Source organism: Vulpes vulpes, unplaced genomic scaffold (assembly GCF_048418805.1).
Source record: "Vulpes vulpes isolate BD-2025 unplaced genomic scaffold, VulVul3 u000000899, whole genome shotgun sequence".
In the NCBI taxonomy this organism is placed as follows: Eukaryota; Metazoa; Chordata; class Mammalia; order Carnivora; family Canidae; genus Vulpes; species Vulpes vulpes.
Window position 1 is genome coordinate 4623223 of NW_027325780.1, and position 15316 is coordinate 4638538.

Here is a 15316-nt window from a genome sequence, read left to right on the forward strand (position 1 = left end):
TTAATTAATTTTTATTGGTGTTCAATTTACCAACAAGAAAATAATTTTTAAATAATAAAAAAAGAATAAGACATGGGAGTGGAAAAAGGTAGTATATTGTTTCAGGCGATCACAGAGTGCCAATAAGAACCATCAGAGGTGCCGTTTAGTTGCCTCTGGTTTCTGGTGTCAACTGAGGTGTATTATGGTGTGATTTATTACATAAGGTTATAATTGTAATTATTCACAAAAAATTCAAATGACCATGTTTACTAAACCCAAGAAAAGGTGGCTGTAAAACATAAAAACAAAGAATCTAGAGGTTAAATCAAAAATATAAACTTAATCCCTAATCTTAAATTAAAGAAAAGCAACATACAAAGAGAATCTTTTTATCTGTGTCATATAAAAACTGAGAAAAAAAGTAGGGTGCCTGGGTGGCTCAGTCAGGTGAAGTGTCCAATTTTTTATCTCAGCTCAGGTCTTGATCTCAGGGTTGTGAGTTTGAACCCCACATTGGGTGTGGAGATTACTTAAAAATAAAATCTTTAAAAACATTTTAAGGGACACCTGGGTGGTTCAGAGGTGGGGCGTCTGCCTCCAGTTTGGGGTGTGGTCCCAGAGTCCCAGGATCGAGTCCTCCATTGGTTTCCCTACATGGAGCCGGCTTCTCCCCCTGCCTGTGTCTCTGTCTCTTTGTGTCTCTCATGAATAAATATATTAATTAATTTTAAAAAAAGGCATTATACTCTTGACCAAGTTGTAGATAACCACAAAAATGTTTAAGCAACAAAAAAATATATCAGTATAACATATTCAAACTTATATGCAAATAATAAAATCAATAATAAAAAAATAAATCAGAATGGAAAATAACTACAGAGTTATCATGCTCTATAGTTAAATGAAGATTACAAGGAAAATCATTTGAAATGCATATTCAATCAAGTAAGGTTGAGGGTTCCAAACCTAATTCTTAAAAGTTTACACAGTTCAACGTTTGGGGATATTTCCTTTACTCTTTCTGGAGGCAGAATTTGGTGTCAATATAACCTTTTAGAAGAGGATGAAAGAAATCCTAAACTTGTGGAAACCATAAATTTGAATACCAAAATAATCTATGCCAAAATATTAGATAATCAGGAAACAAAAAAATAATGTGATCCTACTGTATATAACTTTAAAAAGGTTTAAAGGATTGGCCAATACCCCCGTTTTCCAAATCTAACTTATGACACTGAATAAGGATCAACAAAGATTTCATTTGCAAAGAGATGGGAAAAAAAAGCTGCATATTCTTAGACTTCTTCGAATTTAACTTACATCATTACGTATGACTTCCCTGGAATCTGCTAATAAGTCCATTAATCTTGAAACACCTAGAACATATAACCATGTGAAAAACAGTGGCAGATCAAAAACAGAAACAGTGATTCAAATTATACAATTTATTAACACATCATTTCAGTCCCCCTCTTTAGGAATGATCCTCACTTTTAAATAAAAAATTAAGATGAGTCACTTACCCATGGGACTGACTAAAATGATTTGCTGCACCTGAGGTCCTAGCTGTTTTAAAAGAGAAGTAAGAAGCTTCACACCAGGCCAACGGACATGGAAATCAAATTCCTGTAATATAAGAATTTAAAATATTTAGCATCTGTAATTTACATTTTTTAAAAATATTTTTTTTTTCAACTAATAGTACTACCAAAAACTACAAATAAACACAGTTTGGCAAATTTTTAACAAGTAACTTAAGAAATAAAAAGCGATAAAAAGAAAATAGTTAATATAAATTGATTAAACTGTTCCTGACTAGGTGAAATAAAAATGGAAATAAGCAGACAATATTTTTACAAATTATAGTCCTTATATATATGCATGTGAATCTCTTGCAATTATACAACAAATTTCACCTTAAAAAGGTACGTATGTGCTTCCTCAGTAACACCCAAAAGGTAAAAAACAAACAAAAACTTATTAAGATGACAAAAACACCAAGATTCTTTATTTACCTCCAATAAAGATAACAGGAGAGTGACATTTTCCTGCTGCTTAATGAAAATTTCTGTAAACTGGCTTCCGAAATCCTCACTCTGTCTTGTGGAATTTTCTTCTGTAATATTCAAAGAAAAATGTTATTTCAATATGATGCTATGTTATTTTAAAGTATCCTTTTTGTTGAGGGTGCTAAGTAGAAATGATAATTTTCTTAGAATAGTGTGGCCGGTCGTGATAGCACAATTATGCTGGAAAGACTATCCTTAAAATAATTTTCAATGTCACTTAAATAGTTATTCTTTAAATGTTTAAATATGATATTCAAAGAAAAGACATCTAGATATTCACATCTTTTCAAAGACTTTTTTTAGGTTAAACTTCTAATTAGGGCACAAGGGAGCTTAGTAGAGTGACAGAGATATTCTATCTCAAGTATGATAGAGATTACACTATTATTCACATTCACCAAAACACACAGGACTATACAACTACAAAGAGTATATTTCACTGTGTATAAATTATACCTTCAAACCTCCCTCCCTCTAAAAACATTATTGAACACAGAGTCCTTGTTGACTTGTTACTGTGTTAAATAATTTAATTATAAAATTAAACCAATCACCTGCATATTCTTCAGTATTTTTTCAAAAAATTAACATATATATGTATACTATAAAGTTAATTGGCAATAAAATCAGAATTTGACATTTAATTTTACATTTATTCCTTAAATTATTTTATAATTGTCCTTTAAGACTTAACAGTCTTTAGATTAAACTACGTATTGTTTCAACGTCAAAAAAAATAAAGGACCACTAAAAACTGAAGCAATAATTACCAAAGTAAATAATCATTTAAAATCTGCCTATGTTATATACGCAATTTAGAGATAGCAAATATACTACTCCCATTCCCTCACCCATGCCAGACACAACTAACTCTTTTCCACATATTGCTCCAGGCAGTGACTATAAACCAGTGGAGCTGGCAGTCAAGACCCCTCAAATAGTTCTCTTCTAATGTGAGATTTTAATACTAATATACTTTAGAAATGGAAAAAAACCCAGCAGATGATAGGAAAAGCAAAAACAATCCAACAGTGACAGTGATGATTACATCTAATTATTTGTAGAAAAAAGACAAGAGCAAAAGTAGAAGTGTTTTTCAATACTAAGTACCCAAATATGCTGGGTTTAGCCTTCAGAAACTCCAGGAAATATTTCTCTTATCTCGTGTCAGTAAAGGAATTAAATGTTTTCAGGCCTTCAAACTACATTACTTAAAAAATACTTCAATTTTGAAAGGATTACTCTGGCAGCTGTGCTGAGAACAGAATGTCAGGGGAACCAGGGGAAGAGAAAGACAATAATCAATAGAGACAAAAAGCAATAATCAAGGAAAGCAGTTAGAATGTCTTAGATCTTAGTGGTAATAATTTTTTTTTTATGAAATTTACTATTTACTGAGACGAAAAACACTGTGAAGAAACAAGCTGATTACAAAGAGAAGTTTCATTTTGGACACGTCAAGTATGGGACACATTATAAAGATCTGAGTAAAGATACCAAGTAAGCAGTTGGATAAAGCTAACCCTAGGTGTCATTAGAGAAGTTTGGGTTGGACATACACACGAGAGTGCTAACCATATAAATGATACTTAAAGTTACAGAACAGTATGATAAAGAGCATCCGTATAATACTTCCAGCTAACATCATACTTAATGGTGAAAGACTGAATTCTTTCCACTTGAGAGCAGTAAAGAGGCAAGAATATCCACTTTTACCACTTCTAGTCAACACTGTACAGGAGAGGCATAAGGTAGAAAAAAGAAATAAAAGGCATAACAGATTGGAAAGGAAGAAATAAAACTATATTTACAAGTGATATATTTATGTAAAAATCCTATGAAATCTATAAAAAAGCTATTAGAACTAACAAGTGAGGCTAGCATAATTATGGGATATAAGGTTAATACACAAAATTAACTGCATTTCTATATACTGGCAATGAAAAATTAGAAACCGAAACTTAAAAATAGTACCACTTAAAACAGCACTAAAAACTGTTACAGATTTAGGGATAAATTTGACAAGAGATGTATAAGAATTATGCTTTGAAAGCTCCAAAATGGTACTGAAAGAAATCAAAGGAAGACCTAAATAAACATATTACTGTGTTCCTGCATTAGAAGGTGCAATAGTGTTAAGATGTCAGTTTCCCCCAAATCAATCGACAGATTCAACAGCATCTGAATCAAAATCTCAGTCAGCCTTTTTTGGCAGAAATTGACAAAGTGATTCTAAGATAAGGGAATGCAAAGAACCTAAAAGAGCGAACAGAACTTTGAAAAGGAACGAAGCTAGAGGTCTTATACTTCATAATTTCAAGATTTATTATGAAGTTAAAGTAAGCGAGACAGTATCCTATTGGCAAAAAGATAGACACACAGGCCAATAAAATAGAAAGTCCAGAAACAGACTTACTAGCTCAAACCCAAGTGTAAAACTAGAAACCAAAGACCTAAACACAGGAGTTAAAACTACAAAACTTTTAAAAGAAAACATAGGGGAAAATCTTATTCACTTTATGTTTAGCAAAGAGTTCATAAATAGAAAAGTCTAAATTATAAAATTTAAAAAATCAATAAATTAAAACTTCTGCTTTTCAAAATACAGTGTTCAGAAAATCAGACTAGAAGAAAATATTTGTGAAATAAACACTGCAAAGAATTTGTATCTAGAATATATAAGGAGGGGATCCCTGGGTGGCTCAGCGGTTTAGCGTCTGCCTTTGGCCCAGGGCGCGATCCTGGAGTCCCGGGATCGAGTCCCACGTCGGGCTCCCAGAGTGGGGCCTGCTTCTCCCTCTGCCTGTGTCTCTGCCTCTCTCTCTCTATATATATATATATATATCATGAACAAATAAATAAATCTTAAAAAAAAAAAAGAGGCTTCAACGTTTAAAAAAAACAAACAGAATATATAAGGAATTCTTACAACTCAAGTATGAGAGAAAAAAAAAACCCCAGTAAAAACAAACAAAAAATTTGAATAAACACTTGACCAAAGAAAAGTTACATGGATGACCAAAAAAAATCACGTAAGTTTTCAATATTATTATTCATTACAAAATTACAAATTAAAACTACCATGAGATATTATTTCACACCTATTAGAATGGCTAAAAAAAAGTTTTTTTCAAGGATTCCATCCATTCATTTGACAGAGAGAGACAGAGACAAAGAGAGAGAGAGAAACACAAGCAGGGGGGAGTGGAAGAGGGAGAAGCAGGCTCCTTGCTGAGCTGGGAACCTGATGTGGGGCTAGATCCCAGGACCTGGAGATCATGATCTGAGCCTAAGGCAGATGCTTAACCGACTGAGCCACCCAGGTGCCCCGAATGGCTAAAATTATAAAAGACTCACCATACCAGGTATTGGAGAGGATGTGGAGGACCTGGAACTCTCATACATATACTCTTATGCACATTCCAGTGGGAATATAAAATGGTACAACTACTTTGAAAAAAGTTTGGCAATTTCTTATAAAGCTAAAATACACCTATTACATCACTTAGCCATTCTACTCCTAGGTATTTACTGAAGAGAAATGAAAACATATGTCCACACAAAGACTTGTATGTGAATGTTCACAAAAGCTTTACATGTCATAGCTAAAAACCAGAAACAACCCCAAATGACCAACAACAGGGGAATGAACAAACTGTTGTATATTCATACAACAGAATCATACTCAACAATTATTTATTTTTTTATTTATTTTTAAAAGATTTTATTTATTTATGAAAGACGCAGAGAGAGAGAGAGAGGCAGAGACACAGGCAGAGGGAGAAGCAGGCTCCATGCAGGAAGCCTGATGTGGGACTCAATCTCGGAACTCCGGGATCATGCCCTGAGCCAAATGCTCAATCGCTGGGCCACCTAGGCGTCCCTCAACAATTTTTAAAAATTTAACTATTGATATAAACATGGATGAAAATAAAAATAATTATGTTATAGGAAAGAAGTCGGACAAAAAAAAAAAAAACCCAAAAAACAAAGAAGAAAGTATATACTGTATGGTCTCATTTATAAAAAATTCTAGAAAAATGCCAAGTAATCCACAGCAATAAAAGCAGATATGTGACTAAATGAGGCCTATGAAGAGGGATTGATTACAAACAAGCACAAGGGAATTTCTGGATATGTTCATTATTTTGGTGGTGGTGATGACAGTTTCATGGGTTTATACATATGTCAAAACTCATCATATTGTAACTTATGTGCAATCATTATATTTCAATTATACTTCAAGAATGCTGTTACGGGGCACCTGGGTGGCTCAGTCAGGTAGGCATCCAACTCTTGGTTTTGGCTCAGGTCCCGATTTTGGGTTGTGGGATAAAGCCCAGCCTTGGGCTTAGAATTCTCTGCCCCTCTCTTTCCCCTCCCTGCCCACCCCCCTTGCACTCTCACCTGCATTCTCTCTAATAAATAAATAAAATAAAATCTTAAAAAAAAAAAAAAAAGCTGTTGTGAGGGAGAAGAAATCCAAATCTGGTTTTTATTTCGGTGTTGTGTATATGGTGGAGAATAAAAACTCAACTACAGGGGAAGACAGTAATATATGTGAGTGAAGCAGGCTGCTGTAAGACAACAGGAAGGCTGGAGAGTATATGCCCTGCCTATGGGAAGCAGCAATTGACTGCCAAGTGGGAATGCAGGCCCAGCTGTCATCAGTTTTCAGAATTTTAAAAAATAGAAATCTAAAAATCCAAAATCTCATGTGAGGGGTGCTTAGGTAGCTCATTTGGTTAAGTGTCTGCCTTCGGCTCAGGCCATGATCCCAGGGCTCTGGGAATCAGCCCTGCATTTTCCCCTACTTCTCTCTCTCTCTGCCTGCCCCATCCCCTGCTTGTGCTCTCTGTCAAATAAATGAATAAAATCTTAAAAAAAAAAAAAAAAAAACCACAAACCCCCCCCCCCTCCCAAAATCTCATGTGAAAGCTCCCAATTTGATTTACCCCAAAGATACAGATGCAATGAAACGCTGGGACATCTGTACCCCGATGTTCATAGCAATGTCCACAATAGCCAAACTATGGAAGGAGCCTCGGTGTCCATCGAAAGATGAATGGATAAAGAAGCTGTGGTATATGTATACAATGGAATATTACTCAGCCATTAGAAACGACAAATACAAAAAAAAAAAAGAAAAGAAAAGAAACGACAAATACCCACCATTTGCTTCGATGTGGATGGAACTGGAGGGTATTATGCTGAGTGAAATAAGTCAATCGGAGAAGGACAAACATTACATGGTCTCATTCATTTGGGGAATATAAAAAATAGTGAAAGGGAATAAAAGGGAAAGGAGAAAAAATGAGTGGGAAATATCAGAAAGGGAGACAGAACATGAGAGACTCCTAACTCTGGGAAACGAGGGGTGGTGGAAGGGGAGGTGGACGGGGGATTGGGGTGACTGGGTGACAGGCACTGAGGGGGGCACTTGACGGATGAGCACTGGGTATTATTCTATATGTTGGCAAATTGAACACCAATAAAAAATAAATTTATAAAAAAAAAAAGAAAGCTCCCAATTTGTAATACTGGCAACTTATTTAAATGATCTCAAATATTAAGTGGGTCACACAACCTTCCTTATAAGACAGACAATGCCCTATGGCCAAAAGATTGTTGATCTCTAGAGAATCGCTCAAAATAAAAATCACTGAATTTGGGAGAATATTATTAAAACTAATCTAAAATGGAAGGGAAAAAAACATATGGACTTAATGAATTCTTCCTATGAAATGTTTTTTAAAATGCTGAAAAGTTTTTTTGTGGATAAATGCAAATAACTAAGCTAGGGGTTTAAGCCTTGGTTAGTATTTCTCAAAATGCAGGACAGTGTGGCATGTTATCAAGTATTTGATGAAAACAACTGCCTTTGCACAAATGTATTTGGATTAAACAAAGTTGAATAGGTTTCTTTACTGCAGAATTCTCAGCACTTAATATACTAATGTAAATTTTGTGATGCTTCAGAGAGGAATACAGTATGTAAAGTTTATTTAACTATGGGCCCTTTTAATACAGAGGACTCTGAGACTTTTATGCTACACCTTATGAAATGCAAGTTTAACCCAAGAAACTGTTTAATTCAATATCTGCATTGAGCACAAGCTAAAAACTTGGCAAGAAGAAAGAGTTAACACATTTGATTTTTTTTCTGTAAACTCCTTAAAATACTGCGGCTTAACAGTATATAATTAAGATCAATGTTTTGAACTGAACTAGTAAAATATAATCCTGTTCCAAGAATCTAAATGGTACTGTTCCAACTAAATGGTACTTTGTTACTATAGTGAACATAAATCTAAGATAGTTCTATCAAATTAAAGATTGCTTTCTTACAAGTCCTTATTGTATACCTCTGGAAATATTTTAGTCCTATTTATATGACTGGCTTTAAACAAAATATGTATATATATTTTTATTCTTCAAATGTTTATTTACAGTTTTAATTTCTCCAGAAATATAAATAATATTTTAAAACATTTCTGGGGGAATGCCTGCGTGGCTCAGTCTCAGTCGGTTAAGAGATCAACTCTTAATTTTGCCTCAGGTAATAATCTCAGTAGGGCTCTGTGCTGGGCCTGGAGCCTACTTAAGATTCTCTCTTCCCCTTTGCCTCTCCTTCCACTTCTCCACTTGAAAAATGCACTTTCACATGCTCTCTTTTTCTTTCTCAAAGGAAAAAAAAAAAAAAAAAAGAGAGGAAAAACCAAAAAAACATTTCTTGACCCTGTTTTGGAATTCTACTACATATCAAGTTCATAACCATATTACAGAAGACAACACTGCTTTATAGAAAGAGATATTCTAGTAAAAGTAGTCCTAACTCATGCTGAAGGAGTATCAAGTAATCTCTGACACTGTGCTCAATTAAACAAGCACATTGTATTTTTAATGTTTGTCTAAATCTTCCATAAACTAGTTATGTAAATTATAAGATTTACTAAAGATAATCTAGTCAGAAAAATGGTCACTATTTATTAAATCAGAAATCTATTTAACAAACTAGAATTTAAATAAAAATTTGAAACAAAACAAAAAGAAAACAAATCTATGGGATACTTAAAAAAAAAAAGCATAATAAAAAAAACTGTTGGAGCACTGGGTGGCATCCTTGGTTAAGCATTCAACTCCTGGGTTTCAGCTCAGGTTGTGACCTCAGGGTCCTGAGATCAAACCCCAAGTCAGGCTCTGCACTCAGCACAGAGTCAGCTTGAGATTCTGTCTCCATCTCCCTTTGACGCTCCTGCTCATGTTCTCTTTCTCTAAAATAAATAAATAAATCTTAAAAAAAATTTACTGTTATCCTACTTACTAGATGATATTATATAAATTACATGATCTCTGGGCTTCTATTTTTTCATCTTTAATTAATTTTTCTCACCTTTAGAAAAGAGAAAAATACCACCTACCTCACAGGCTGCTTTGAGGCTCAAATAAGATAATGGACATGAAAGCACTGTAGATTTTAGAGCTCTGTCCAAAAATGATGAAACAACAATGGAAACAACTACGACTAATCTCTATTATCTAGTAAGGAAATCAGTTTATTTTCATAAGAGTAAAGGCATAAAACTTTGGTATTTTCTGTTTTCAAACAAGGGGTTCTAACATCTCATAGAGGGCTCCTGGGTGGCTCAATCAGTTAAGCATCTGCCTTTGGCTTAGGTCATGATCCTGGAGTCCCAGGATCAACTCCCATATCTGGCTCCCTGCGTGGCGGGAGTCTGTTTCTCCCTTTACACCTCCTCCACTCATGCTGGCTCACACTTTCTCCTTCTTGCTCTCTCTCTCAAATAAATAAAATAAATAAATATCTTTAAAAAACAAAACAAAAAACAAATGTCACAAAGGTAAGGCTATATACTTTATATAGCTATATACAAGGTTATACATGTTATAATAACACTTTAATAAGTTAGTTTCTTGTTAAGTACAATTAACTTTGTTATATACTATTTTAAACCAATTTTATTTAGATAAGGATATTCCCTTCCTCATTTTTAAAAAGTTAAGGTTCAAAAAAAAAAAAAAAAAAAAAAGTTAAGGTTCTCAGGAAAAATGGCAAAACAAAATTAAATAAAATGTCATTACTTTAATTATGAGGAAAAGAAATATTAATATTAAATATAAATGGAACTTGAAACAGACCACCAGAAAAAGGAAAAACAATATTGGTGAGTTCTATGAGTTAATATAAAAAATGTCACTAACCAAACACTGTGCATGCATTATTTTAAAGGGACAATATCAATATATAAGTGTTCTCTAACCTGGAATACCTTTCCAGTTCTTGTTGAATACATGTAAAATTTATATATATACATATGTATGTATACATACTCAAATATTTTTATTTTTAAATAAAAATTCTCAAAAATTTTCTCCAAGAAGTATACAAACAAGTAATTTGAATAAGCTATCCTGCCAGAGAAAAGGCTTTACTGTTGTTTAAGATGTACTATTTTCTGTGTTCTAGACAATAAATTTAGTAGCTACAGAAAAAATTAATAGCAATATCAGATTATCAAACATTTCCCTTTAATTAGAGAATTCTTATATAGTGAAACAAATCTCAACATTTTTTTTTACCAACCAGAAGAAATAATCACTTGATAGTGTCCTTTTATATTACCAGGAATTATGCCTAAAAGCATCAAGCATATGTAAATGCAATCTTTTACCTTCCACATCATCTGAAAAGGTAGACAAAAATAAATAAAAAGTGGACAATGAATAAAACAGTTTCTATGTTGAATATTCACAATAAAATAAATAAGAGCTTAAAAATGTCAAATAAGCAATAAAATCTCTTGAAGAAGAGACTCAATCATTTTATTCAAATATCTGATACAGCCTGAAAGAAATATAGCATATACTATATATTCAGGATTGTGAGACAGATTTATTATTAAATAAAGGACTGTAAATATCCTCAAGGTGAAGAACTGTAAAACGGAGTTCATTATGTCAGCAAAGAATTGATGAAATAGTAGAGAAAAAGTATCAATAATGGAATGGAAGGGCATATTTCTCAATATCTAGATTTTTTTTTAAATTGGAACTTTCAGGATAAGCACATTTTCAGAACAAAGTTTAAGTTCCTATTTTAATCTTCCCCAGAAAAAGTGATTCTACCACTTTTTTCCCAAAGAACTGTTTATCTTATTTTGTCCAAATAATCATTTTTGGATGCTGAATTAAAAATAAAGAGCCCAAACACAGAGACAAACAAAAAGTTGGACTCTAAATATGATTAAGTTATAAATTTATAATGAGGAAAAACCACCTAATTAAAAATACTGCTGCTACACAACTTTTTAAAACACAAAAATTATCTGCTACAGACTAGAAAAAGAGCTAAATTCTAATCTGAAACTAAAAAAAAAAACAAAAACAAAAAAAAGAAAGAAAATGTCTTTTATTGTAATATGTTCTAACAGGTGTGTTGCACCTAATTTTCTCATCTAAGAAATAACTAGGAAGATAAGTATCTTTTTCTTCAAAGTGTGTTCTTGTGTATATTGCATTCAAATATCATCCTGTGACTGACAGCTTCTTATTCCATGGGTATCAAATCATGTTTACTAAAGATTTTTTCAGGGTGCCTGAGTGGCTCAGTTCAGTGTCTGCATTCTGCTCAGGTCTCTGGGATCGAGCCCCATGTTGGGCTTCCTGTTTAGCGGGAAGTCTGCTTCTCCCTCTCCCTCCACCCATCCTCCCCACTCATGCTCTCTTTCTCAAATAAATAAAATCTTAAAAAAAAAAAAAAGTTTTTTCACCCCTGAGAAATTTATAAAGTTGTAAATTAGATATCACAGAAAAATAAAAATTTAAGAAAAGATATTTAAGTCCAAAAAATTGTGACCATTTGACATGACCCAGTTTCAAATGTTCCTATTACTGATATTCAGTGAAGTTATTTCTGCTTTTTTTATCATAATAAAATATGTATAAACTTATAATTATCTACATTACTTTATAATTTGCCTACTTAGAATTAAGAGGTCTTATAAATATAATCTAAATTAGACTTCTGAAATACACAAATATGCCCACCTTTCTGGTTGTCTAGAATAATGAAACACCCACTATGCCCCTTCAACAGCCAATCTGATGTGAAGAATTCATTCTTCAACAGCCCTGTCAAATGTTACTCAATGAACATGCTTTTACAATATATAGAAAGAAATGTATGTAGACTTCTAGTTAAGTATTTTGCATACTGACAATAAAGTAAAATGACTAGTTTATTTTTAAAATGTAAAATTTGAAACAAAAATAGGCCAAGAAAGATGTACCAAAGTGTGTGAATTTTGAACTGATTAGTATTATTTTACACCAGACTAATATAAAAAAACTTTCTAATTTAATAAATTGTTGCTCTTTATAAATTAACAAAAGTCCTATGTTAAAAGTTTAAGTATTTATGAGGGAAAATCCCTCTAATTTCATATTGCTCACCAGATAATAACATAAAAGTTTGTTTTTTAATAGCCAAAAATGATTTATTAAATCCAAAATTACTAATATTCATCCTAACTAAAACCAAACACAAAAAGTGGGCAAAATATTTTATAGGGGTGCCTGGGTGGCTCAGTTGGTTAAGAAAATGCCTTTGGCTCAGGTCATGATGCCAGAGTCCTGGAATCGAGCTCCATATTGGGGCTCCTTGCTCAGTAGGGAGTCTGCTTCTCCCTCTCTCTCTGCCCTCTGTCTGCTCGTACTCTTATCGCGCTCTCTCTCTCAAATAAATAAAAAATCTATCTATATATATACATTTATACACACACACACACACACACACACACACACACATTATAAAAAAGGTATGCCTGTGTGGTTCAGTTGGTTAAGTGCCTTTTTTTTTTCATGCAGATCTTGAACTCCTGACCCCTGAGATCAAGACCTGAGCTGAGAACAACAGTTGGATGCTTAACCAACTGAGCTACCTAGGTACTCTGTAAGCATCTGACTCTTGAAAGAAAGAAGATATTTTATAAAAAAGACTCTTGAGTCCATCTCCAAATAACATTCAAAGCAATCATTTTAAATACTTTTCTAGGACTAAGCCTATGTTTCTCCTTTATTGGTTAAAAAAGAAAAAACCCTTATAAATAAACTTATAAAATAAATTTACCTTTAAAATCTGCAAAATTAGTACAATCCCAGAACATAAAGCATACGCTATTTTAAGTACAGAAAAACACAATAAAAGAAAAAAAAAACATAACAAACTTACCTACTTCTTCTTCTTCATCATTAGATATTATATTGTATAGTGTATCCAAGGCATAACCTATTATTTCAGAATCCGAACTATAAAAAAGAAATTATTACACTTATAAACTGTTAAAGTTAGAGTGTAAACCTTATGACCATTTTTAGATAGTTATTTAGCAAGACTGTATAACACATTAATCTAAAATCTATGCTAAGAAAATATCAGAGTGCAAACTTAAAGAATATTTAAAGGTTATTTATAGTAGTGGAAGATTAGAGGTAACCTAAATGTGTAACAGAAAAAAAGAAGTATAGCAGCAATGAAATACAGTATTTTAAAGAATGTTTAATGACATGGTTATTAAAACACCCTTCATATAATGCCAGTAGAAAAAAATTAAATATAAAATTTAATGTGCAGAATGATTCCACTTAGCCAAAAATACATATACTTTCCTGTGTGGTCTATATATGTATTTTAAAAACAACTTATAAATAAACTTGTAAGGTAAATTCAACTTTAAAATCAGCAAAATTTAAAAAAATAAATAAAATCAGCAAAATTAGTATAATCCAAGTAATTTTATGGGTATGTTTATGTTTATTTATTTTATTTTTTTTAAATTTTTTTTATTTATTTATGATAGTCACAGAGAGAGAGAGAGAGGCAGAGATACAGGCAGAGGGAGAAGCAGGCTCCATGCACCGGGAGCCTGACGTGGGATTCGATCCCGGGTCTCCAGGATCGCGCCCTGGGCCAAAGGCAGGCGCCAAACCGCTGTGCCACCCAGGGATCCCTATGTTTATGTTTATATATGTGTTTTGTGATATTTATATTTAAGTGTTATCCCTAGTTGGACTACTAGAACTTGTTTCCCTGCCCTACACTTTATTTTCTAAAAACAAACACACAATCAAAACAAAAGCTTATGGCAAATATAATACTATTTATAAAACCAAGGAATATGAGACTGTAGTTGTTGAAACACAAATTTTGAAAGCATGATGTATGATGATGGCATTTAGAGTAGAGAGCAGGAGCGAGACACAGGTCACAAAGATTCAGTGAATACAAAGAAATGATTAGGAGTGATAAATGAAAGATGATGGACAAAGTGGATCACAATCAGAAGGTGTAAATCTCAAATAAAGTAGGTATTAAAAATTAATTTTTAAAAAGATTTTATTTATTTGACACAGAGAGAGAGCGCACAAGTGCACACACAAGCAGGGAGAAAGGGGGAAGCAGACTCTGCTGAGGAGGGAGCCCACCATGGGGCTCGATCCCAGGGATCATGGCCTGAGCAGAAGGCAGATGCTTAACTGACTGGGCCACCCAGGCACCTGTAAAAATTATTACTTATAAAAATTATTATTTATTTTGTTTTTGAGAAATTTTGAGAAGCAACTTTTAAGAGAATATTAAGGAACTAGGAATAGAAAGAAATTTCCTCAAAATGGTAAAGAGAATCTATGAAAATCCCAGAACATTAGATACAATGGTGAAAATCTGAACTCTTTCCACCTAAGATCAGGAAAAATAAAAAGACAGGTACCCCAATTAGAAATAAGCACAGGGGCACCTGGGTGGCTCAGTCAATTAAGTATCTTCCTTCTGCTCAGGTCATCATCCCGGTTCCTGGAACTGAGCCCTGTGTCGGGCTCCCAGTTCAGGGAGGAGCCTACTTCTCCCTCTCCCTCTGACTTTTCCCCTCTGCTCATGCCTTATTCGCTCTCTCTCTCAAATGAGTAAATAAAAAATATGAAAAAGAAAAAAACAGGCAAAGGATTGAACATACATTTCTCAAAAAAAAAAAAGGATAAAAATGGTCAAAAACACATGAAGAAGTGCTCAAAATAATTAGTCATTATGTAAACACAAATCAAAACCAAATGAGACACCAAGTTGCAGTCATTAGGTGGCTGTTAAAGGAAGGGAAAAAAAAAGACAATAACAAATGTTGGTGAGGAGAAACTGGGCCTTCAAAAACACTGCTGGTGGGAACATAAATGATGCAAGCCTATGGAAGTTT

At 33.2% G+C, this 15316-nt stretch overlaps 1 protein-coding gene across 11 annotated transcripts in view; it reads right to left on the reverse strand.

Annotated features, from left to right (window-relative positions):
- The window catches only part of USO1 (USO1 vesicle transport factor), a 91537-nt gene that overhangs the window by 43962 nt on the left and 32259 nt on the right, over positions 1 to 15316 (reverse strand). For 9 of the 11 annotated variants that reach the window (XM_072745448.1, XM_072745447.1, XM_025992974.2 and 6 more), the window contains 4 exons: positions 13303 to 13379; positions 1998 to 2098; positions 1506 to 1608; positions 1303 to 1358 (listed from right to left, as the gene is read on the reverse strand). In XM_072745448.1, coding sequence (XP_072601549.1) covers positions 1303 to 1358; positions 1506 to 1608; positions 1998 to 2098; positions 13303 to 13379 — 337 coding nt within the window. The remainder of the gene's footprint in view (positions 1 to 1302; positions 1359 to 1505; positions 1609 to 1997; positions 2099 to 13302; positions 13380 to 15316) is intronic. The other 2 variants (XM_072745457.1, XM_072745456.1) reach the window with 1 other exon arrangement.